The sequence below is a fragment of the Carassius gibelio genome, chromosome B25 (assembly GCF_023724105.1).
Source record: "Carassius gibelio isolate Cgi1373 ecotype wild population from Czech Republic chromosome B25, carGib1.2-hapl.c, whole genome shotgun sequence".
Lineage (NCBI taxonomy): Eukaryota > Metazoa > Chordata > Actinopteri > Cypriniformes > Cyprinidae > Carassius > Carassius gibelio.
The window spans coordinates 3,699,177-3,724,701 of record NC_068420.1 but is presented as its reverse complement, the minus strand read 5'-3'; the positions used below and the strand labels follow the sequence as shown (position 1 = coordinate 3,724,701).

Here is a 25,525-nt window from a genome sequence, read left to right as displayed (position 1 = left end):
AACCGCTGGCAGACACTGCCCTGTACTGTGTGTGTGTGTGTGTGTGTGTTCAGATGTTTAGATGAGTGTGTGATGGCTGGAGATTGCAGATGTTCTCACATGCGGTCAACAGCTGTGTTTCATCGCCTCACAAACAGACAAGCATCACCTCATTCTCTATCACTTCCTAGTTTTGGCTACATACAGTATATAACTTCGAACTTGTATCACTTGATATAATTTTTTTTTTAAATTAACTATTTTATACTCATTTATCCAAAATGATTCCCAAAATGATTTTGTTTAAATAATTGTATATATTAGTTCTGTCAAACGATAAATCGTGATTAATCACATTCAAAATAAAATATTTGTTTACATAATATGTGTGTGTGTACTGTGTATATATAAATACACACACATGCATGTATATATTTCAGAAAAACTCTACATTTATATATTAAATATATTTATCTTAATATAAATTATATTAAACACATTTAAATACATTTAAATATTTTCATAATATATTGTAAAATATTTTCTATAAATCACACAGTACACACATACATATTATATAAACAAAAACTTTTATTTTGGATATTTATTTATTTATTTATTATGTCCCAAAAAATACACCTAATGCGACGCCTGCTCAAATCACATCACAGAAAAGAATTAAAAACCCACCGAAATCCTCCCAAAAATTGTCAGAGAGAAAATGTGTTTTCTATTGTTATCGTTCGATCTCAAGCAGTAAGTCATGAATTGCATCCGCTTCGTAAATGAGACGTAAAGAATGAAGCAACATTTGGAGTTGATCTCAAGCACTTTCTGTCTGATCTCTGCTGTGTTTCATTTTCAGGATGAGAAGAACCAGGTTCTGACAACCAACATCTGGCTTCAGCTGGTGAGACACACGGCATGTGATCCTCATCTGTAAAACCCTGCTCTCAGCAGTTTCTGATTTATTCACATGTTATATATCAGATTATACTCTAACTTTCACAACATTACACTCAATAGTGTAGCACCACAAGCTGATCGTTTCATGAACGAATGATGCATTTATAGCCTCAAGAACTTTTTGGAGGAGGATCCTTGGTTGGACTTAGCAACAAGACAAAAATTACACTGAGTTTGATTGATTATAGGTGTGACACATCTTACCCCACTCTTCTAACCCTGTTCTACATCATCATCTGTGTGGCTGTTCCTATTGGATTAGGTGGATCATGTGATATCAGTCTCTCCACTAATGAATGTGATTTGTCCAGGCTGTAATATCACGTCTAATCAAATAATCCACGTCTGCCATGTGTCTCGCTGAAGAGCTGGAGTGGCTTTTGTCTCTGAAAGCATGATGGGAAAGAAAGGCAGTTATTTTGAGTAGATGTGGAGGTAACCCAATGGATCTGGCTTTCTCTGAGACCGCAGGGGCGTTTAATCCGGTTTGCTCTGCGTAACCTCAGCTCGCGGCTTTAGCATTTGTGTCCCTGATCATTCAGACATAAATCCAGCCTCCTACATCTGCAGATCTGCTTAGCTGGAGAAAACAACACATTTGTCCCACTTCTGATGAAATTATATACAATAATTATCTATATAATATAACCCTGTATGCGTATATATAATATTGGTAATATCCAAAATATTTGTAAATATAGACAGGAAAAAAGCAAACAAAATGAATAAAATTTTATTAATTAATAAACTGGGGGATCTTTGGGCAACACAGAAGAGCAAATGATGAGTAAAGAGTATTTCAGGCCGAGGGTGAATTTATAAAGGTGTGTTTATTCTGAGGAATCGCTCAGGGTATGAAATAACCTCCGAAATGACAGAGAGAGATTACAGAGAGTTTGCAGAGTGAGCGGCTTTCTAATCTTCATGAAGAGCGAGGGCGTCCTGTTATTCTCCTGCAGAGAGCACCGATAACAGCCTAATTAAAGATGTGCATGCGCGACTGATTGGAGGAAAACAGCTGACACGAGAAGCCAACAAACGCCCTCTGCCGAATGTCATCCGCAATCTACCGCAGCGAAGGTGACCTGTATAGTCTAAAATAAAGTCTGGGAACCTCAAGACAACTATGAAGAACAGTTCTAAAGGGTTTTTAAGTTAGCAAACTGAAAAATGTTGATTGTCTCATCACCGTGTCATTAAGACATTTCTGCCACTGTAAACAATAAATTTAAAAAAAGGTAATTGCAACTTTTTGTCTCACAACTTCTTTGATAGAATTTCATGATAGAAAAACTCACAATTCTGAGAAATAAAGACGCGATTCTGAGAACTACAGTAGCAATTCTGAGAAATAAAGAAGCGATTCTGAGAAATAGTCACAATTCTATGAAACTACATTTGTAATTTTGAGAAATAGTAGCAATTCTGAGAAATAAAGACAATTCTGAGAAATAAAGCCAATTCTGAGAAATAAAGACGCAATTCTTGTAAATTAGGTTGCAGTTCTGCGAAATATTCGCAATTCTGCGAAATAAAGTTGCAATTCTCAGAAATTGTCACAATTCTCAGAAATAAAGTACGATCCTGAGAAATAGTTGCAATTCTGAGAATTAAAGTTGCAATTCGGAGAAATAAAGTTGCAATTCTGCGAAATATTCGCAATTCTGAGAAATAAAGAAGCAATTCTGAGAAATAAAGACAATTCTGAGAAATTGCCACAATTCTGAGAAATAAAGTTGCAATTTTGAGAAATTGTTGCAATTCTGTGAAATAATGACGCGATCCTGAGAAATAGTCGCAATTCTGAGAAATAAAGATGCAAATCTAAGAAATAAAGAATCAATTCTGAGAAATATTCGCAATTCTGAAAAATACGCAATTCTGAGAAATAAAGATGTAATTCTGAGAAATAAAGATGTAATTCTGAAAAAATAAAGACTCGATTCTGAGAAATAGTCAAATTTCTGAGAAATAGTCGCAATTTTGAGAAAAAAAGTTGCAATTCTAAGATTTACAGTTGCAATTCTGAGAAAGTAAACGTTCTGAGCTATAAAGTAGCAATTCTGAGAAATAAATAGCAATTTAAAGAAAAATTTTTTTTTTTTAAGTTTGTATCTCAAAATTCATAATTGTGAAATATAAACTTAGGATTGACAGTAAAACATAAAGGTCAGTATTGCAAGAAATAAGTCACGAATACACAAATACGATTGAGATTGAATTGTTTTATTTGTTATTCAGTGGTGAACACAGGCTTCCACGTATATTTCTGTGTTTAATGGAAACTAGAGCCGAACATTAAGATAGTTCTGGTAACATTTATTCAATGTTCACTTCTCTGTTTTCATCTTTCCGTCTCATCTGGCCTTCATCTTATCTGTAATGATTTCTGATAGCGAACTTTAATTTTGCTAATGTATGATTAAAGAAGGCCGAACGGAGCCGCTGTAGATACACATCTACTGTAATCCAATATGAGACGAGCTACGATTAACAATATGTGTAATGGCACGAGTCCAGCACATCGATATCTGCTCAAACCAGCAGACAGAGAGAGCACAGAGACGTCTGGTGTGATGCACACAATGCTATTCAAATGTTGATTAAAAGAAATTAATACTATAATTCAGCAAGCATGCATTAAACTGATCACAAGAGACAGTAGACATTTACAGTGTAATGTTGCAAAAGATGATTTTTAAAAAATATATTTTAAATACATTTTGTTCTTTAGAACTTTTTCAAAAAAAAAAGAATCCTGAAAAATTTAAATATGACGACACACACATGGTTTTAATACAGAAAACACTGTCAGAAAAAAAGGTACAAAAGCTTTCACTAGGGTGGAGCCTTTTTTAAGATGCATACTTTTGCACCTTATTTACCCCAAAAAGTCCATATTAGTGCCTTAAAGATACATATTAGTAATCTCATTTTCTGAGATTGAAAAATAAAAATAAAAAATAATTTGTGTTTAACATGTAATGTGAGTGTACTAAACCATATAGTCACTCAAAAAAAGCCAAAAATGGTTCTTGATTACCTTTTATTATTTTTTTATCCCATTTTTATTGATATTTTATCATCTTCTAAACATTCAGAATAACTTAGGCAAACAATCAGTGGTAAAAATTGACATTTAAACCATTAATAAAACACTGAAAGAAGTGTGAGACAGGTAGAAAATAGCTTTTTGAAGCAGTAGTGCACCCAGAATGTGATTGTTTGGTGAGCTTCATTCAGACTTGAGCTGGTGAATGTGTTTCTGTGCCGCAGTATTGGAGCGACCACTATCTGCAGTGGAATACGAGCGATTATCCCGGCGTGAACACGGTTCGGTTCCCAGACTCCCTCATCTGGAGGCCCGACATCCTGCTGTATAACAGGTACAGAAACCAAAGCCTGATCCCAGACACAAGACATCACAGCATCATTAATGCTTTAGTGTCTCTGCTTTAGCTCAGATCATTTATTATTTGAGAAAAAGATTTTGCAAACTCTTTAAATCTTAATGTGAAACACCAGTGAGAGATTCAAATTCATTTGTACAGTGTTTAATGGTATTGTTGGTATTTTCTGATCATTTTTCTCCTGCTCTCAAAGAAATGCTAATGTTACGTCAACAAATATGTGTAAATACTGATTGTGTTTCTGTTTATACCCATCCCATGCAGGAGGAACAGCTAATCAGACTCAAGCTAGATGCACTGATTACAGTGATATAAGGGAATAGTTCACCCAAAAAATTTACATTTGCTGAATATGCACTCTCAAGCAACCAAAGATGTAAATTAGTTTGTTTCTTCATCAGATTTGGAGAAATGTAGCATTGCATCACTTGCTCACCAATAGATGTGAATGGGTGCCGTCAGAATGAGAGTCCAAACAGCTGCTAAAACCACTTCAGTCCAAAACTTTGGAAAATGGATTGGATTTCAATTGTGGGTGAACTGTTCCTTTAAGAGAAGTCAGTGAAGAGTGAGAGTGTTATTTCTCTCTCTCAGCCTCAGTAAAGATTACAGAGCAAATTAGCTGGTCGTTTTTTTCCACAGTGGCTTTTATTCTCAAAACTTCTCATTTATTTTGACCTTCACATGTTTGTACTGCCTGCTGGACCTTTATTATGAATTTACTGCTTTTTTTTTTACTTCTTTTGACTCGTATGGGCTAGAGTCTCATATGGCATAAAATAAGTCTTGCATGTTCACTCAAAAACAGTAATTATTTCATAAACGGTATGAATTTGAATTGCATATGAATTTCCATGCTTTTACACCATTTTAACACAAACTAATAAGTAATAATGTGATGCATATTTGTCTGTTATGCATCATCGTTTTTATTAATTTTGGAATATGTATATATTATTTTATTTCTTTTTTTAAGTTTTATTATTAATTATTTAGTACTTGAAGTTAAACTACATAAGAAGTGTTGCCTTGGCAAGTAGCTGAAAAAAATTACATAATTTTTTTATTGTTATAATTTCAATTTACAACTTTTGTTTCATGGTTTTAGTTGTACTTAACTATAATAACCTTGATTATTTAAACAAACTACTTTTTTTTCAGCTGTCAAGGAAACATTTCTCATTTTCATTTAGTTTAACTGCTTAAATAGCTAATCCTGAAATAAAAGTTAATAAAAACAAAAAAACAATACATTTTTTAAATAATAATAATAATAACTAGAATTAATAGTTAGTGAACTAACTTTGATGTTGGCTTGGCCACGGGGCAAAAGAGCCACAGTACTTGTGTGCCCAACATGCTTGAGCTGCCCGGCTGCAAAAAAAAAAATATATATATATATATAATAATAAAAAAAGCCCTAGGAGGAGATACTTTTGGAATTTTTAGTCTCAGAAAAATAATAATAATAATAATAAGAAGAAGAAGAAGTTTAAATAGCATAATTGAAGTGGCAAAAATACAACAAAATTACTACTAAATTAAAAATAAATCAAATCAGATGATATAGAAAATAAAAATGAATTCAAAATATTAATACAAATCCTAATATAATAAACCTGTGGCAGGAATCTGATTATAATCTTAATAATGTATGACTGAAAAATATGCATCACAATAAGTTTTATTAGTTTGATTCTGTCAAAGCTGTTTCTATATATTATAACCGTTTACAGAGTTATGTACGAACAGCGTTCATGATCAGACAGCATTGATTATAACAGCCTTTTCTGCTTGCGATGCAGTTACCCAGCATGCACCTCTTTGGTGACTGCAGTCTCTTCTTGCAGAAGTTCTCATCATCTCTCTGTGTGTCAGAGACTCTGGGCTGTGACCTGGACGCTCTGAACGTCTCGTCGTCACTCACTGTGTCATCTCCGGCAGTTTTGTGGCGTCTTAAATATCCCTGATTTACACGCTGACTCCAGACACGCACCGCTCGTGCTTTATAGACCTGTTTGCTCCACTAAAGTTGCAGGGAGGTGCATTTCCAAACTGCGACACGGCCGTCAGAAGTTTGGAAATGTCAAGTGTGTTTGCTGATCATCTACAGTGATTATCTTTTGTTTGTAACAGTGCGGATGAGAGGTTTGACGCCACATTTCACACAAACGTGCTGGTCAACTCCTCTGGATACTGTCAGTACCTGCCACCAGGTAAAACACACCATGTCTGCCTGTTAAGATGGTATTATGGCTTCATGTATTAATGCAATTCTGTTATAGTGTTTATTAATATTTAGAATTAGTTATATTTCATATATTTTTCAGTTTTTATACACCTTTTTGGAAATTGACAATAAAGCAGACTTGAACTTGAACTTTTTATTAAGTTAACATTTATTTTATAAGCTTTTTGGTTTTACAAGTTAGATGTATGGTTAGTTTTTTTTTAATTCAGTTTATTAACTTAAAAAGTATTTCTAAAATAATATAATCTGTGATATTACAGTGTGCAATTTTTTTCACATATTCATTATATTTTCTCAATAGACCCCCATGAGATAATTTTGTAAATTTATCAAGAATGTAAAGTTTTTTTATATATAATAATAATAATAATAATAATAATAATAATAATAATAATAATTAGTAGTAGTAGTATAAGTATAATTTTAAATATAATACTATTTTTATTAATACATTTAAATATATTACAAATTGATGGTAATGCCGATTCTTTATTAATAATAAACAAATAAACACAGCAAGTTTTTTTTTACTAATAATCATGAATAATGAATGTGTATCAGGTGATTTTACTTAGTTTTTATTAATTTCATGAAGGTGCTAAAAGCAAATCATTATATATTCTATTGTAGTTTTACAGTATGATTGTAATTTGTGCATGCAATTTTGCTTAATTTTATATTACACTCTGTTTAGCTGTAATGGGTTAAATAGTACTTTAGCTTAAGTCTTGTCTGCATTTCTAGTCACTTAAACTGTCTAAAGGTTATAAACATGAGTGTTCTCACACATCTCCAGCCTGTCCTGATTTATTTTGTATCATCTTAGTTGTGGCTCAAAGTAATTCCTGAGTTAGTGCGGCTCAGGGTGACCTGGACTCTCCTGTCACCTGGAAAACACACACACACACACACACACTCTCACCTCTTATTCTGCTGTTTCAATTACTGTCCGTCCGTCCGCTGACAGGATCAATACAAACACTCACACACAATGGGCTCAGAGTTCAGAAGGAGAGGCATGATGGGATTTATGTAAATCAGCAGGAGACAGTGAGCGATCTGTTTTTCCCATGAGGCCGTGTGGAGCCGTCCAGAGGCTTTATTATGGGATGGGGATGGAAACTGAGTGGAACCACTTCAGACTCTGAACAAATTGGATTCACAGAAGTTTGTGTTGAGAGGGACTTTCCTGTAGTTCAGTCGATGGGGAATTATTTAGGGATGCAGGATATTATCAGAACGCTATCCAGTGTGGTAATTCTTCACCGTTGTAAATTAAAACATTTAAAATATACAGATTTATTCATTAATAAGTCATTTATATTTTCTAAAACTTAAATACAAGGTGCTGTAAAAGAGGTTTAGAACTTGTACAGTTCTTTTAATTTATATCATCTATTAATGATAAGTCCATAAATACAATTTTAAGTTATCGGTGACATCTATCTGAGAGAAAAAAAAAAAAAAAAAAAGCTGAGATTTATTACATTTGTTTTCAATGCTGTCAGTGTACTCTCATTGGAGAAAAATAACTTTATAATGATTATTTATTACTTCTGCTAACTCACCGAAAAGAATAATAATTTGTTTTTATTTTAAGCACAGGAGAGACTTAGTGTTGTTTTAAAATAAAGGGAAATATATATATCGGTATCGGCCAAAATTATTTGAAAAATATCAGCATATCAGATATCGAAAAATATCTAATATCAATAATCACTATAAGGATATTCATCTCTTTTTTGTAATAGCATATAATCAAAGTATTCAATTGAAACTAAACTAAACCACACTCTTAATATCTTCTGCCATTTTACTGGTTTCAGGATGTTAAAGTGTTAAGAAAATCGTGTTATGTTTGATTCTTTCTGTATGAATTAGTTTTTGATTCTGTCTGAATCTGTTGTGTTTGATTTGTTTGTTTATTATTTTGTTCTGTTTGATTCTGTTTGATTCTATTGTGTTTAATGCATTTATTTGTAATTATGTTGTTTTTGATTTGTTGGCTTTTGATTCTGTTGTGTTTGTTTTACATTTTTGATGTGGTTGATTCTGTTTGATTCTGTTTTGTTTGTTTTTGATTCTGTTGTGGTTGTGTTTGATTCTACTGTTTTTGTTTTTGATTCTGTTCTGTTTGATTTTATTTTATTCTGTTTTGTTTGTGTATTTGTTTGTTTGATTTTGATTCTTTTGTGTTTGATTTTTTTTTTTATTCTGTTCTGTTCGATAGATTCTATTTGATTCTATTGTGTTTGATTCTGCTCTGTTTGATTCATTTGTTTTTTTTTATCCTTTTTTTATTCTGCTGAATTTTCTTTGTTTGTTTTTTATTCTATTCTGTTTGATTTTATTTGATTCTGTTTTGTTTTATTTGTTTGTTTTTGGTTCTGTTTGATATATTTTATTTGATTCTGTCATATTTTATTTTATTCTGTTCTGTTCTGTTCTTTTGTGTTTGATAAATTTTTTGTTTTTATTGTGTTTGATTCTGTTGTGTTTAATTTGTTTATTTGTGATCCTTTGTGATGAAATAACCCATTTTTTAAAGCGTCAGAGACTAAACTAATACAGCATGCTTCCCACAATGCTTCTGTTGTTAAGGTATCTTTAAGAGCACCTGCTACATTGATGTGCGCTGGTTTCCGTTTGATGTTCAGCGGTGCGATCTGAAGTTCGGCTCGTGGACGTATGGTGGATGGTCTCTGGACCTGCAGATGATGGAGGCAGATATTACCGGATACATCGCTAACGGGGAATGGGATCTGGTTGGTAAGTTTTACACATGGTACAGTGATATATGATACTGTGGTACTGAATGACTTATATAATCATATACCATGTTATTTCTGTGGTAATCTAACATCTAAAAAAATACCAGGCTAGTACCAAAACAGCGTTATTTTAGTATTACTTATTTACTACTACAGTATTTAATAATGTGTTGAATTAGTTTTAATTTTCTTTTTTTATTCACGATTTGAAATTATAAATTTTTCTGGTGTATTTATGTCATTATTTTAGCTTTTTATTTTATTTGTTTAATTTCATTTTTTATGTAATTATGTTTATGTATATATATCTCCAAAGTGACTTACAAATGTGGAAAGAAATACAGATGGAATACAAAAAGTTTAGAAAGCTAGTTAGATTTTATAAGTTATTGGAAGCCAGTGCAAATTGATAAACAGAGGTTTGACGTGTATTCTTAATGTGTAAATTAATTTTGCTTCCGCGTTCTGGATTAATTGTAAAGGTTTGATAGAATTGGCTGGAAGACCTGCCAAGAAAGCATTGCAATAGTCCAGCCTGGACAGAACAAGAGCTTGAACAAGGAGTTGTGCAGCATGTTCTGAAAGAAAGGGCTTGATCTTCTTGATGTTGAATAAAGCAAATCTGCAGGATCGGACAGTTTTAGCAATGTGGTCTGAGAAAGTCAGCTGATCATCAAACATAACTCCAAGGCTTCTAGCTGTTTTTGAAGGAGTTATGGTTGATGTGCCTAACTTGATGGTGAAATTGTGATGAAACGATGGGTTTGCTGGAATCACAAGCAGTTCTGTCTTGGCAAGGTTGAGTTGAAGGTGATGGTCCATCATCCAGGAAGAAATGTCTGTTAGACAAGCTGAGATGCGAATAGCTACCGTCGGATCATCAGGATGGAATGAGAGGTAGAGTTGAGTGTCAGCATAGCAGTGGTATGAAAAGCCATGTTTCTGAATGACAGAACCTAATGATGCCATGTAGACAGAGAAGAGAAGTGGTCCAAGAACTGAGCCCTGAGGCACCCCAGTACTTAGATGTTGTGACACCTCACCTCTCCAAGATATTTTGAAGGACCTATCCGATAGGTAAGACTCAAACTACTGAAGTGTTGTTCCTGAGATGGCTTTTGCCAGTAGGGTTGATAGGAGGATATGGTGATTAACCCTGTCAAAAGCAGCGGACAGATCAAGCAGGATAAGTGCTGAAGATTTGGATTCTGCTCTTGCCAGTCTTAGAGCTTCAACAACTGAGAGCAAGGCAGTCTCAGTTGAATGTCCACTTCTGAACCCAGATTGGTTGCTGTCAAGGAGGTTGTTGTGTGTGAAATGTAGAGACTTGGTTGAACACAGCTCGTTCAAGTGTTTTTGCATTTCTCTAAAAGAGATGAGTTGAGTTAATTAGAATTAAAATAAATTAAATATTAAAATTAATTTTGAGTTGGGTTATTTATGAATTAATATATATATTTATATTTAGAATTTGTATTAAAATACATTAGAATTTATTAATATAAAATTGCAACTTGAATTATAAATTCATATATTAAATATTTTAAGTTCATTTTCAATTAATTTTTGTACTTTTTTTTTAATTTTAATAATTTAATCTTTTTTTATTACAATTAATTAATGAAGTTAGCACACACACACACACACACACACACACACACACACACTGATTTTAAACCCTCTCGATCCCTCATTACTGCATGTGAAATCATCCATTTGTAAATAATCAGCATTTCACAAGATGCCCTGATACAGATCTGACATTTCTGTCTTCCAGAACATAATTTGTCCAGATAATCACCACCAGAAGCTGTAGAGAGCCTGTATCATTTCAGAGTTACTCAAATTAAAAGAAAAATAATTAGCTGACCTCATTAGGCAAATGCGTGAAGATTGGACTTGGTGACCTATTACACTTTGGCTTGGCTCATGAATATTAATTAGGTGATGCAACAACTGATTCTGAATTTGATTCTGATTTGCGAATTATAAGGGAGCACTAGGATTATGTATTTTGATTATGTTGTGTTCTTTTTTTATTTGATTTAGTTTTTTCAGTTTTATTCTGATGTTTTTGATTCTGTTTGATTCTATTTAATTCTATTGTGATTCTATTTCGTTCTGTTTTATTGTTGTTTTTTGTTTTAATCGGTTGTTTTTGTACAATTTAGTTTGAATCTGTTGATTTGATTCTATTGTTTGATTTGTTACTTTTTTTGATGCACTTGTTTTTGACTGTTTGATTCTACTTTTTTTGTAATTCTGTTTTGCCATTTCTGCCCCGTTTTATTCGATTTTGTTGTCTTTGACTCATTGGTTTGTTTTTGTTGTGTTTGTTCTATTTTACCCTGTTGTTTAGAATAAACACTAAACAGACATTAAATAAATGCGTCTGTGTGTGTGCGTGTGTGTGTGTGTATTCATGTTTGTGTGTGAATGCGTGTATTTTTGTGTGTGTGTGTGTGTGTGTGTGTCTGTGCTTTCATATTTGTGTGTGAATGCTTGTATTTTTGTCTGTGCATGCGTGTGCGTGTGTGTGTCTGTGCATGTGTGTGTGTGCGCACATGTGTGTGTGTGTAGAGGTTCCAGGCAGGAGGAATGAGAAGTTCTATGACTGCTGTAAGGAGCCGTATCCTGACGTCACCTTCACTGTGGTCATGAGGAGAAGGACGCTGTACTACGGCCTCAACCTGCTGATCCCATGTGTCCTGATCTCCACTCTGGCGCTGCTGGTGTTTCTGCTGCCCGCTGATTCTGGAGAGAAGATATCGCTGGGTGAGACCCACACAAAATGTTTGAATGCACTTTGGTTCCACGAACAACCTTTTAGCGTCCATGGAAGGCTTACAAGGTTTACAAACTTAGAAAAAATGGCTCTTCTATGGCATCGCTGAGAAAAAAGATTTTTAAAAGTGCATCTCCGTCATTTCATCCAGACAATAATGAGATTCCATGGAGCACAAATGTAGAATGGTGCTGAAGTTTTCCAGCTTCTTAGATGTTCCTCCTTAGAAAAAGACCCCAGTTATCTCACTCACGTCTGCTCTCGCTGATAAATGGGTTTGAATGCACCAAACAAGAGCAGCTGATTTTGCAATACAAGATGCTCAGTGTGTGTCCTTAATTTCATGGTGTCTTAGTTCCGCATTTCTGTGTGTGTGTGTGTGTGTGTGTGTGTGGGTGGCTTCCCTCGACTTTCTGTTTCACATTATAGCATTTAAAAATCATTGGCTCCATCCAGAATTAAATACTAGTGCGTTGCATTCTCCACAGTCTACACTCAGTAATGCATACTACTGTAAACAGCATGTGAAACCATGTGCATGATGCATGAAGAAATTTGGTTTCTAATCTAATTTTGTGTTAACTTTTGGCAATCCATTCAAATGAAGCTATACGTATATATTTAAAAGCCCATTTGACATTGTTTCCAGCTTATTTGAAAGCACAATCCAGCACATTGCATTGTGGGATACTGAATTTCCAACTAATTTAAATCAAAACATAATGACAAACGGCTATATTTAACAAAATGTTTCACTAAACAAGATGCAAGGGGCACCACTGAGTTGTATGTTCAGTCTGTGAATTTATTTACATAAACGATGCAAAATAAAAATTAAAAATAACCCGAATACCTTGGTAAAACACTGATCCATAAATGTTTTGCGGTGGAAAAGCGCGTGTGTGTTTGGATGCAATCCAGTAGTTTGAGAGATTGGCGAGCTTTAAGAGACGCTCTGGAATCAATAAGCACCAAGACAGAAGCACACAGACTCCAGATATTTCATCCAGTCTGAAATCACAGCTCAAACACTGAACATGACAAACAGCCGGAAACACACTTCCTTCTTAATGAGTGTGTGATGGGGTCACTGTATTGATCTCTGGGCTTCATTAAGACCCAGTGTGTTTCCAGACTCTGCATCACGGATATTATTCGATGAGACTGATGTTACACAAGTGAGTTATTGGAGTGAGAAGCTTCGTCTCTGATTTATCATTCCCCCGAATCAAGGGTGTAGGTTTGATTTTGGCATTGTTGGGGAAATTACAGCTAGGGACAATTTAGTGGCTGGATATAGGTCTCTACTAAACTCTACACACTTGAAAATCATAACCATCAAAAACTATAGTTCTCTCATTAAATATGAAGAGATCAAGTTAATCCAAATTTCACATGTATGTCATGATAATATAACTCAGACGTTTGAAGTGAGTTTTTGTTTCTATCCCTCTTTAAAGGAAGATTTATTCACTTTTCTCATTTTGTAATAGCTATTTTCCTACTAGCGAAAATTCACAAACACAAACAAAATCTGTCTCTAAACCTCTCTTTTCTTTATTCAAAGTTGATCTGGGAAAATATATGGAAACTAACCAAAGTTAACTAGCTCTGTTAATCCTAAAGAAGTGAAAAGTATAGTTTAACGATGGTGTATGTAGTAAAACTGTCATTTTTACACAGTCTGAATGATTTTGATTAGGAATATGCATTGGTAGAACTTAATTCAGACATTTTTAAAGGTCAAAATATTGTCATTTTATAATGGAAATCTTATTTATTAAGCTTCATCTAAAAAAATTGACCCTTATGACTGATTTTGTGGTCCAGGGACACATTGAATTGTGTCATCCGCTCAGATTGTAATGTATTTAAAGCTGATTTTGTTGTTCCCTGACAGGAATCACTGTGTTGCTGTCGCTCACCGTCTTCATGCTGCTGGTGGCCGAGATCATGCCCGCCACCTCTGATTCAGTGCCTCTGATTGGTAAGTGCAGCTGTCAATCACAGCGTGGGGGCGGGACTGATGAGAGCGTTTAAACGGATGAATGAGTGACACAGATGGAGAGAAATGACGACGGCTGCTTTAGAGACCCTGAAAACTGAGCTGCAGAAAACTGCATTCATCACATTCATGGTTATGAATCATCCAGAAATGGGCCGCTTAGAAAGAGCGCGATCGCTCACTCTGAAACCGCTTCCCAAACGGACCATTACAGAGGAAAACCCATCCAATAATGTCAGAGGAAAGAGCTCTTTCATATTGAGAGCTGCTGTTTAATAACTTCGATTTAAATAGTGGTTCAGAAAAGGAGATATTTAGCTGAATGTTCCTGCTGTTAACTGATAGATAAAATATCGAACATAAAATTAACAATACTTTGATTTTAAATGCATTAAATGTTATTTACTGACTGCTTTATTTATACACATTTTTACTATATTTAATTTTTATTTAAAATTCCAGTTTTATTTATTTATTTGCATTTATTTAAAATAAACACTACATAAAAAGTGCCTAATTTTAAATACAGTAAATAATGGTTACTGTTATTTGGTGACAGCTTAATTTATTCTACATCTAAGTCACTCTGTATTTTCTCTTTATTTTATTTATTTTACTTTATAGTCCAATTCAAATATATTTTAAATTATTTTAATTGCTTTTAATTTATTTTTTTATGTTTATTGCTATGTAAAATAATGACATCAAACTAATTAAGTTTAAACTATTCAGAGCAGTTGTGAGTATGAATTCTGCTCTATAAATCACTTTGGATAAAAGCATCTGCTAAATGCATAAATGTAAATGTAATGTAAATGATAAAAGCTAAAATTGCAAACTAAATAAAATAAATAGTAAATCAAATCAAACAGGAATTTATTCCATGTATATTTTATAATTTTATATAATTTTTATTACATTTAATTTTAATTTAATTTTGTGTTTATTTAACATTTATTGTCATAAAATAATGAAACCAAACTCATTAAAAATAAATTTAAACTTCATTCAGTCTTGAATTTGGATATTTGATTGCTAAATGCATAAAGTAAACATCAACATCGCAATTAATCATTTGGCAGCACTAGTAAATAGTAAATATAATTTTCTATTAAATGTGTATTTTTATATAGAAAATGTAAAATCCTATACATGATATCCAGCTAATGATAAATGACTTTATTTATGTAGTGTGTTTGTGTCAGTGCAGGATGTGCGAACAGCTCGGAGTGATTCAGGCTCTGATTAGATTGTGTTTACTGAAGCCTGGCGGTTTGTAATGCTACAGTAACTGTTCATAACACAATACTGCATCTACACGCAGAGATGTCTGTAGATTCAGTTTGAGTAAAGAAGCCCTTTCAGGAGATACGTGTGTGTGTGTGTGTGTGTGTGTGTGTGTGTGTGTGTGTTTCAGCGCAGTATTTCGCCACCACTATGGTGATTGTGGGTCTGTCGGTCATCGCTACAGTCCTGGTGCTACAGTATCACTATCATGATCCAGACGGAGGAAAGATGCCCCGATGGGTGAGAAACACACACATCTCCATCCGGGACAAGCTTTATCATGACATTACCAAGCCATGCTTATAGAGCTTTTATCTATTTGTTTATTTTTTACCAATTATACCAAGTATTTTTTGTTTTAATGTTTAGTGATTCATTGTTTAATTTTTGTATTTTAAAAATATGTTTGTTTGTTTGTTTGGCATTTTATTTAGTATTTTGTTATGCTGCATAATCTATCTATCTATTTATCCATCCATCCATCCATTCCTCTATCCATCTATCCATCTATCAGTCTATCCATCTTTCTATCTATCCATCCATCCATCTTTAATGACATTTTGCTTTTCTCATACATTATTAATGCATTTTTAATTGTGTGTATATTTTTATTTTTTTTCACGAGTATTACCAAAGCTTGATTGTTTATGTATTTACAACATTTGTTATCAACATTTGTTATAATTTTTTTATTTATCACATTTTGGTTTTATTTCATACATACTATTTTTATTTGTTTTTGTGACCAACACATGCATTTATTTGATTGTCCGATTGTTTCATTTTTTTATTTATTGAGTATTTCATTATTTTATTTCATATATTATTAACAAGTTTTATTTATTTATCACATTTTGCTTTAATTTCATACATTATTAATTTATTTTTAATGGTGTGTGCATTTTTTACTTTCGCTGAAAATATTTACATTACCAGTGAATTTTTCAGTTTGTTTTATCTTTATTTAATTGGTATTCAGATATAAGGTAAATGTTAGGTCCCTGACTCTCTGTGGTTTGTCAGTAAAGTGCTGAAGGTCAGTGTTTCTTTGCAAGCGTCTCTCGGCGCGTGATGTGAATCAGAGTCAGCTGTGGACAACAGCTTTACACTAAATGCATGAGACAAGCCACTTGTGCTGTTTTCAAACAAACATTGTCCAAACAACACATTTGTCTTCTAGGCACAAGCTTAACACAGCCAACATGAAATATTAATTCTCATTTTTGCTTGAAAAAGACGTTTCATGCTTTTGTTGTCTAGAATTACAATAAATATCCCAGCACCAATTAGGAGGAAGCAACGAACCCCTGCGGAAAGCCAACAGCATTATGATGAGCCGGCATTGATTCAGCCCTATTGACTCTTCACTGAGTTATGCAAATACATCATTAAGTGCTTGTTAAGTGCTCAGCACTGAGTGAGAACTAACTAATCATACAATACAGTAGTCTTTATATCAGAATGAGCTTTATTGCCAGATATGTTATTATTATTATGTTATTTATTGCTAGATAGTGTTCCTGTAGCTCAGGGGCGGATCTACCGGGGTGGCATAGGGTAAAAGAAAGCCTTGCCAGTTGCCACCCCTGCTGCCACCCTAGTTGGCAGCAACGAATTAAAGGTTATGGCCAATTTGAAAATTTACAAGCGCAAATCTTTAGTGACCCCGAACTGATTCAAATGATTTGCGATCCCCAATCTGACTCAAATGATTCGCTAAACCGCTTTGAACTCCCAAACTGACTCAAATGATTCGCGAACCTGTTCCGAACTCTCGAATTGATACAAATGATCCGAGGAACCCACTACGAACTCCCGAACTGACTCAAATGACTCGCGAACCTGCTCCGAACTCCCGAACTGACTCAAATGATTCGCGATCCCCGTAACTGACTTAAATGATTCGCGATCCCGCTACGAACTCCCGAGCTGATTCAAATGATTCGCGAACCGCTTTGAACTCGCGAACTGACTCAAATGATTCGCGATCCCGCTATGAACTCCCGAACTGATTCAAATGATTCGCGAACCCGCTTTGAACTCGCGAACTGACTCAAATGATTCGTGATCCCGCTTTGAACTCGCGAACTGACTAAAATGATTCGCGAACCCGCTTTGAACTCGCGAACTGTTTCAAATGATTCGCGGACCCGCTTTGAACTCCCGAACTGATTCAAATGATTCGCGAACCCGCTCCGAACTCCCAAACTGACTCAATCTGCCTAGGGCACAGTGGCGTAGCCAGGGGAGGGGCCATGGGGGCACTGGCCCCTCCTGAAAACTGATTGGCCCCCCAGTGTGCCCCCACATTTCTATTGTCTGTCACTCACAAATTCAAATTATAATCTTTCAGTTTAGTAAATAACTCATCTGTACTTTTACTTCGTTACTGTGAGCGACGCCCCTCTCGTTACTTTATCTTAATGCAATAAATGTTATAAATGCTTCAGTTTATTCCAAACGCGCCGTCTACTTTTCTCTGGGCAATGAGCGATGCCCATTCGCCAATGATTCATTCTTTTGAGTCAATTCTGTTCAAAGGCTTGATCAAACCAATTGGCAAACGAGTGAATTGGTTCATGAATCAGTTTGAATGATTCGTTCAGTTCCCTGCCTCACGCACTGAGCGTCTGAAGCGGTTCACTCAGAGTTGTAACGTTTAGCATCAACAGCGTTGAAAACGGGACTATGGAACTGCACTGAATTGAAAGCAAATCTGCAAAGGCTATTATTTGCTTGCGATGGAGATCCTTATTAGATGAACACCGCGTGTGCTGTCTACTGTTTAACAGGTAATAACTTGGGCTACATTCGATTACAGTACACGATACCACTATGACAGTAGTTTGTTGTACGTGTGTGGCTTATAACAGAGGGGAGTCAAGTTGAATGCAGCTTCCAAAAGACAAAAAATAGCCGATTAAGATTGTATTAATTTTAATTCAATCACACCGGTGCGAGTACGTTCAGCAAGTCATCAGCTGTTAAATTCAGATCTGTGATCGCTTGCTGGCGCTGAGCCAGAGATAGATGCGTTTTACAGCGTTGCGCATTATAACCAATCACACACGGTTCGTTTGAATGCATTGGCCAATCAGAGGTGTTCCGATGAGTCATCGCTGAAATGCCGGTGCTTCCTTCACTCGCTCGCTGACTGAATACCTCTTTCTGGCGAATTCTCTCGTCAGAAACAACAAAGTGCAGATGTGTGTACGAATCTATAATTAAGATATTGTTTTCACAGTGTTAACAGTTTCAGTAATTTTAATGGGAGTTTCTGAGAGTGATTGAAATCTAGACTGTCAGTGAAAATGATCTTTAATAATGTTAATGTTATTTGCTCTCTTTCTGAACAATGAAAGATTAGTAGCAATATTTATATCACATTAACTTTCAATGTTAAATTCACATTTAATATAAAGTCAGTCGTATTAAAAATATGTTATGGCATGAAACCTATATCTGTTACTTAAGTAAACAGACAGGGTTTTATAATAAATTGCAGTAAAGGCTGATGAAATATATACATTTACACACGCACACATACATTACATACATTTATCTATATATCTAAATAAAAATAGGCTCCGTATATATGACCCAAAGTAACTAACTACTTGAGTAGATTTTTTATCCGATACTCTTTTACTCTTACTCAAGTAACTATTCAAGACTAGTACTTTTACTTTTACTTGAGTAAATATTTCTAGAATTACTTTTACTTTTACTTGAGTAAAGTTTTTGGGTACTCTACCCACCTCTGGACACATGCAAAAACATCGTTTTTTTTACTGGTCAATTTTGAGATTTGGGCCTGTTTGTCTTCAGTAATATATCTTCTTTCAGACTTGTGGTGAAAAAAAAGTCCAAAATACACATATAGGTCTTTATTTTTCTACACCTTTAGTCTATTTGCGTCTGTAGATTCCTAATAAATTCAGTTGGCGTTCTAAATCACCATGGTGCTCCGCGATTGCTGTTTTATAGGATCCACATATTTTACATGTTAAACTAAAGCTACCTTTTTGAACAAGTAGCTTTCTAACAAAGTATGGATATATGATATTTTTAAATCAATATGCTCAAGATTAATTAGCCTTGACATAAGTAGATTTTGTTTATTCGTCAATGCAAATTTACTGCAACTGCTGCTATGCAAATTGAATGGGACGTGGATAATAAACAAAAACATATTATGAAATTATATAAAATTTATAGTAGTTATATTAATTAATTAATTGTGTATTTATTTCTATGAATTATTAATGTTATTCTGATTATTATTATTTGTGAGTTGTACACTATTCATACATTGGATTCTTTTATTTATTACAGTTTTTCTTTCACTTTTGTAAAGTGAAAAGTTAATACAAATTGTATTTGATTTTTTTTTTTTTGAGCAGTGAATAACTGCTATTAAAATATAATAGGGTATCACTGTTTATTACTGATTTTAAAGGTTACTGAACTCTTGAAATGATTTGGATATACAGTTCAAACAACACAAGATTGGCCCCTCTGTATTAATCGTGGCCCCTCTTGTGCCCCCCAGTTGAAAAAATCCTAGAATCGCCCCTGCTAGGGCACCAACTCCCAGAGGGGGCACCATCCCAGTTGCTCCAAAAAAACAAAAAAAAATAAAAAAAATTAAATAAATAACCTCCATTCTCCCATCCGCTCGCGACCGCTCACACCTCAAGTTTGCGGCTGAACGTTCATAATTGATGGATGAATCCAATCTAGCGGAAAAAAAAGAAAACTAAAAGTAAAAAAATAAATAAAAATAAACCATGGTTTAATAATAGAAAAACTGCTTAGTTTCCTTTTGCATGATTTCTGAATGCTTGAGACTATAAAATATATTAGGGTCATAATAAAGTTATAGCCACATGTAATTGTAATTTGTAAATAATACAATTCATTCATTTAGTTTTTTATTTGATTAAAGTTATTTTTTCACCCCTATAGTAGGTTTTTTTCCATCATCATATTTGAGGAAGGCAGGCAAAACAATACAGTCCTGCTCAGGGCACACATTTGACCAGCAGCGGCCCTGAAGGTGTTGTTATACACGTCTCTGGGAATGTGTGCTCTACCACACACACACACACACACACACACACACACACACACTGAAGCACGCGTGGTGTTTTCAGCTCTTCACTATATTGATGCATGATGTATGCTACACATGTGCATGTCAGCGCGCTATGAGAGGATTTCACCATTTCATTTGATAAAACTATCGTCATTCATTCGTATCGTATACACAGACTGACAGAAACGCCAATGTCTTTATGACAACCTGTCAAAATAACATTTCTGTATAACTTGAAGAAATTCAAACAGAAATATAGTACTATTGCACAGTAAAGTATATGCTATACGTCAAGTAGACCTGATAGCTAATAATAATAGTTAATTAAAAAACACAGAAACTCTGGTTACAACCCACCAAAATAAAAGTTTGGTCTAACTCAAAGAAATTATGTAAGAAATTGCTTAGTAACATATACTTAAAAAAAGATATACTAAAACATTATTTTAAAGGAATATCACACAAGTTTTCATAAAAGTTTTAATTTAAGCTTGCCAAAACAATAACACCATATTTTTCAAAAACAATTTCTAAAAGTACATTTGTATTTGTGCCTATAATGCTTATTTATTTATTATTATTGTCAGCTAATAAAACCTATGCTTCAGGGACCATATTCATATAACATCTAAGGCTAAATGTAGCTCTTGACTGGTTGAGTTAGATGATGATTAACACTAAACTGTAGAAAATCAGTTGAGTCTCCCCAGCTGGAAATGTCATTGGCTGTTAAAGTCTTGTGTTTCTTATAGTAAATTGACATATTGATAACACTGAACCTTTTATAATGCTCTTAATTACATGTTGATGAGTACTGTATGCATTAGTGAGTGTGGTGCTGCTTATGGGGTATGATCACTTATTCCTTATTGAACTGTTTCTAATGCAAGACATTGATTGTATAAGATTAAGTTTGTAAATGATAGTCTGTGTCCTTTTGTAGTGTGCACATATATTTATCATTAAACTGTGATAACTGTGACTAAATTCATTATATATACGTCTGCCATATGTTGCCACCCCTCAAAAATTCCGGCCCCCTTCTCGCCACCCCATCAATATTTTTCTAGATCCCCCCCTGCTATAGCTCAATTGGTATCGCATTGCGCTATGTAGCACAAGGTTGTGGGTTTGATTCCCCGGGAACACATGATAGGTAAAAATTGATAGCCTGAATGCACTGTAAATATCTTTGGATAAAAGCGTCTGCTAAATGCATTAATTTAATTTAATTTAATATGTTTACACATACGAGGAATTTAGGACTAAGTTCAGACTCACTAATCATTACATACAATAGTTTTTGTAGTTTTTGCATGAATGGGTTTATTTTTATTTTTATTTAGCTTTTTATTTATTATTTTATTTTTATTATATTCATATTATTAATATGTGATTTTAATTTTTGCTGCAGAAGCTACACATTTCCTAAGCATTTGTTTTTTTTTTCAGGTCAACTAATCATGAAATAATGTACAGTAGTCTTTTAAGCGTGCTTAGGTTATTTGCTGATTCATGCGTTTATTAATTTATTTAGTTTAAATGTCATTTCCTTATTAGTTTTCATTTTTAATGATGACTATTTTGGTTGTTATTACATTAATAATATATATTTATATTTTTAATTCTGTTTTCTATTATAATTTTTATACAAAAGCTTTAAATTACCAAAGCAAGCAACAATTTGTTTGTTTGTTTGTTTGTTTTAATTTTTAATAATGACAATTAAGTTTTTTTTACATAAATAATGTATTACATTGTTAATTCTGGTTGTTGTTTTTTTTTACATTATCAAAGCATTTATTTATTTGTTCATTCATTTATTTATTTTTAAACGTAATTTATTTATTTCTTTGTTTTCATTTGAATGATAATGAGTGTCTATTTTTTTATTACAATAATACATTTAATTATGTAGTATATAATGTATTAATAATTTTAGTTACAAAAGTTTTATATTTCCACAGAATTAATATTTTATTTTTTATTTTATTTTTTTATAATTAATATATCTGTAACTGTGGATTAGGTTTTCAAATACTTTTCATTTTTAATGGTAATGAGTATTTTGATTTTATCACATGAATAATATATTTATATTTTTGAATCCTGTGTGTATTTTTGATTTTAGATACAAAAAGCGTTTCCGAAGCATTTTTTTTTTTTTTTGTGAGTTATTTTTATTTCATACATAATATATTTTGAAATGTGGATTAAGTGTGAAAATGCTCTGTTGGCGCACTGTATTGTTGTGTTTTGTCGTCTAGACCCGTGTTCTGCTTCTGAACTGGTGCGCCTGGTTCCTGCGCATGCGCCGGCCCGGAGAGGAGCGCATTCGACTGGCCTGCCACAACAAACCCCTTCGGCGCGGGAGCGTGTCCAGCGTGGAGCTCTCCGTCAGCCAGGGGGCGCTGCAGCCCAGTAACATGCTGTACATCGGCTTCAGAGGCATGGAGGGAGTCCACTACGCATCTTCCCACGAGTCGCACAGTGTCCTCTGCGGTCGAATCATGGCCTCCGCCGAAGAAGACGTGCTGCTGCCGGGGGCCACCATGCCCTCACTCGGGGGCGGGGCCGGGACCGGGGGGCGGGTCAACAGTGGCATTGTGGGCGGGGCTTTGGAACTGGAACTGGCAAAAATTCTGGAGGAGGTGCGATATATCGCTAAAAGATTTCGCAATCAGGACGAGGACGAGACCGTGTGTAACGAGTGGAAGTTCGCGGCGGCGGTGATCGACCGCTTGTGTTTAATGGCGTTCTCCATTTTCACCATCCTCTGCACCATCGGGATCCTGATGTCGGCACCAAATTTTGTAGAAGCCATTTCGAAAGATTTCTTCACTTGATGCTTGATGGACTTCGCTGTTTTTTTTTTTGTTGTTGTTGTTGTGGTTTTTATGTCGCTCAGCCGCAACTGAGATTCTAGTCTTGGAGTGCGCTAATAAAACATGCTAACTAGAGCTGAGCGATATATATCGAAAGCAAGCAACGTGATTTTAAATTTTTTATTTACTATTTATTCTTCACAATTTTTCTTGTTCGTTATTTGCTATAGCATTTAAAGATGTTTTACTACACTGAAAACATTTATTTACCTTGACTGCAAAAAGATTAATCACAATTATATATGTGCGCACTGTGTATTTATTATATATTTATACACACAATTACATATGTTAGATTTATATGTAAAATACTGTATATTTATATATAATACAAATTATATATATATATATACAAATACATTTTGTACATATAGTGTCTATATTTATATATGCATAATAAATAAATATATATTTATATATATATATATATATATATATATATATATATACACACAGAACACATTAATTGCGATTAATTGTTTTGCAGCCCTACTTTGAAACAATTTTCACATGGAGATTGTCATTAAATTTCACAAATAGTTATAAAGAAGTGGCAATAATTCAAATTAAACGTGTAAGTTTGAAGTAAAAAAAAAAACTGAAAATGCAAGCTACTGCAATTTCTACATATTGCTGTTTAATATTTATTATATAGTATCAATCAATCAATCAATCACCTTTATTTATATAGTGCTTTAAACAAAATACATTGCGCCAAAGCACTGAACAACATTCATTTGGAGAAACAGTGTCTCAATAATGCAAAATGATAGTTAAAGGCAGTTCATCATTGAATTCAGTTATGTCATCTCTGTTCAGTTGAAATAGTGTCTGTGCATTTATTTGCAATCCAGTCAATGATATCGCTGTAGATGAAGTGACCCCAACTAAGCAAGCCAGAGGCGACAGCGGCAAGGAACCGAAACTCCATCGGTGACAGAATGGAGAAAAAAACCTTGGGAGAAACCAGGCTCAGTTGGGGGGTCAGTTCTCCTCTGACCAGACGAAACCAGTAGTTCAATTCCAGGCTGCAGCAAAGTCAGATTGTGCAGAAGAATCATCTGTTTCCTGTGGTCTTGTCCTGGTGGTCCTCTGAGACAAGGTCTTTACAGGGGATCTGTATCTGGGGCTCTAGTTGTCCTGGTCTCCGCTGTCTTTCAGGGCAGTAGAGGTCCTTTCTAGGTGCTGATCCACCATCTGGTCTGGATACGTACTGGATCCGGGCGACTGCAGTGACCCTCTGGTCTGGATACAGACTGGATCTGGTGGCTACCTCGGAATAAGAGAGAAACAGACTAATATTAGCGTAGATGCCATTCTTCTAATGATGTAGAAGGTACATGTTATGTTAAGTGTTTCCGGTTCCAGTTTACCTAATTAATGCAGCCTAAAAATCCTTTAACGGATTTGGATATTAAAAGCATATTAGTATGTTATGTGTATGCCAGGTTAAAGAGATGGGTCTTTAATCTAGATTTAAACTGCAAGAGTGTGTCTGCCTCCCGAACAATGTTAGGTAGGTTATTCCAGAGTTTAGGCGCCAAATAGGAAAAGGATCTGCCGCCCGCAGTTGATTTTGATATTCTAGGTATTATCAAATTGCCTGAGTTTTGAGAACGTAGCGGACGTAGAGGAGTATAATGTAAAAGGAGCTCATTCAAATACTGAGGTGCTAAACCATTCAGGGCTTTATAAGTAATAAGCAATATTTTAAAATCTATACGATGTTTGATAGGGAGCAAGTGCAGTGTGGACAGGACCGGGCTAATATGGTCATACTTCCTGGTTCTAGTAAGAACTCTTGCTGCTGCATTTTGGACTAGCTGTAGTTTGTTTACCAAGCGTGCAGAACAACCACCCAATAAAGCATTACAATAGTCTAACCTTGAAGTCATAAATGCATGGATTAACATTTCTGCATTTGACATTGAGAGCATAGGCCGTAATTTAGATATATTTTTGAGATGGAAAAATGCAGTTTTACAAATGCTAGAAACGTGGCTTTCTAAGGAAAGATTGCGATCAAGTAGCACACCTAGGTTCCTAACTGATGACGAAGAATTGACAGAGCAACGATCAAGTCTTAGA

At 34.4% G+C, this 25,525-nt stretch overlaps 1 protein-coding gene across 1 annotated transcript in view; it reads left to right on the top strand.

The window, feature by feature from the left end:
* LOC128014018 (neuronal acetylcholine receptor subunit alpha-7) overlaps positions 1 to 23,680 on the top strand; it is a 28,265-nt gene extending 4,585 nt beyond the window's left edge. The window contains exons 3-10 of the mRNA XM_052597259.1: positions 845 to 889; positions 4,222 to 4,331; positions 6,492 to 6,571; positions 9,208 to 9,375; positions 11,958 to 12,152; positions 14,063 to 14,149; positions 15,585 to 15,694; positions 22,820 to 23,680. Of these exons, the coding sequence (XP_052453219.1) occupies positions 845 to 889; positions 4,222 to 4,331; positions 6,492 to 6,571; positions 9,208 to 9,375; positions 11,958 to 12,152; positions 14,063 to 14,149; positions 15,585 to 15,694; positions 22,820 to 23,398 (1,374 nt within the window). The 3' untranslated portion in view covers positions 23,399 to 23,680. The remainder of the gene's footprint in view (positions 1 to 844; positions 890 to 4,221; positions 4,332 to 6,491; positions 6,572 to 9,207; positions 9,376 to 11,957; positions 12,153 to 14,062; positions 14,150 to 15,584; positions 15,695 to 22,819) is intronic.
* Positions 23,681 to 25,525: the final 1,845 nt, after the last annotated feature.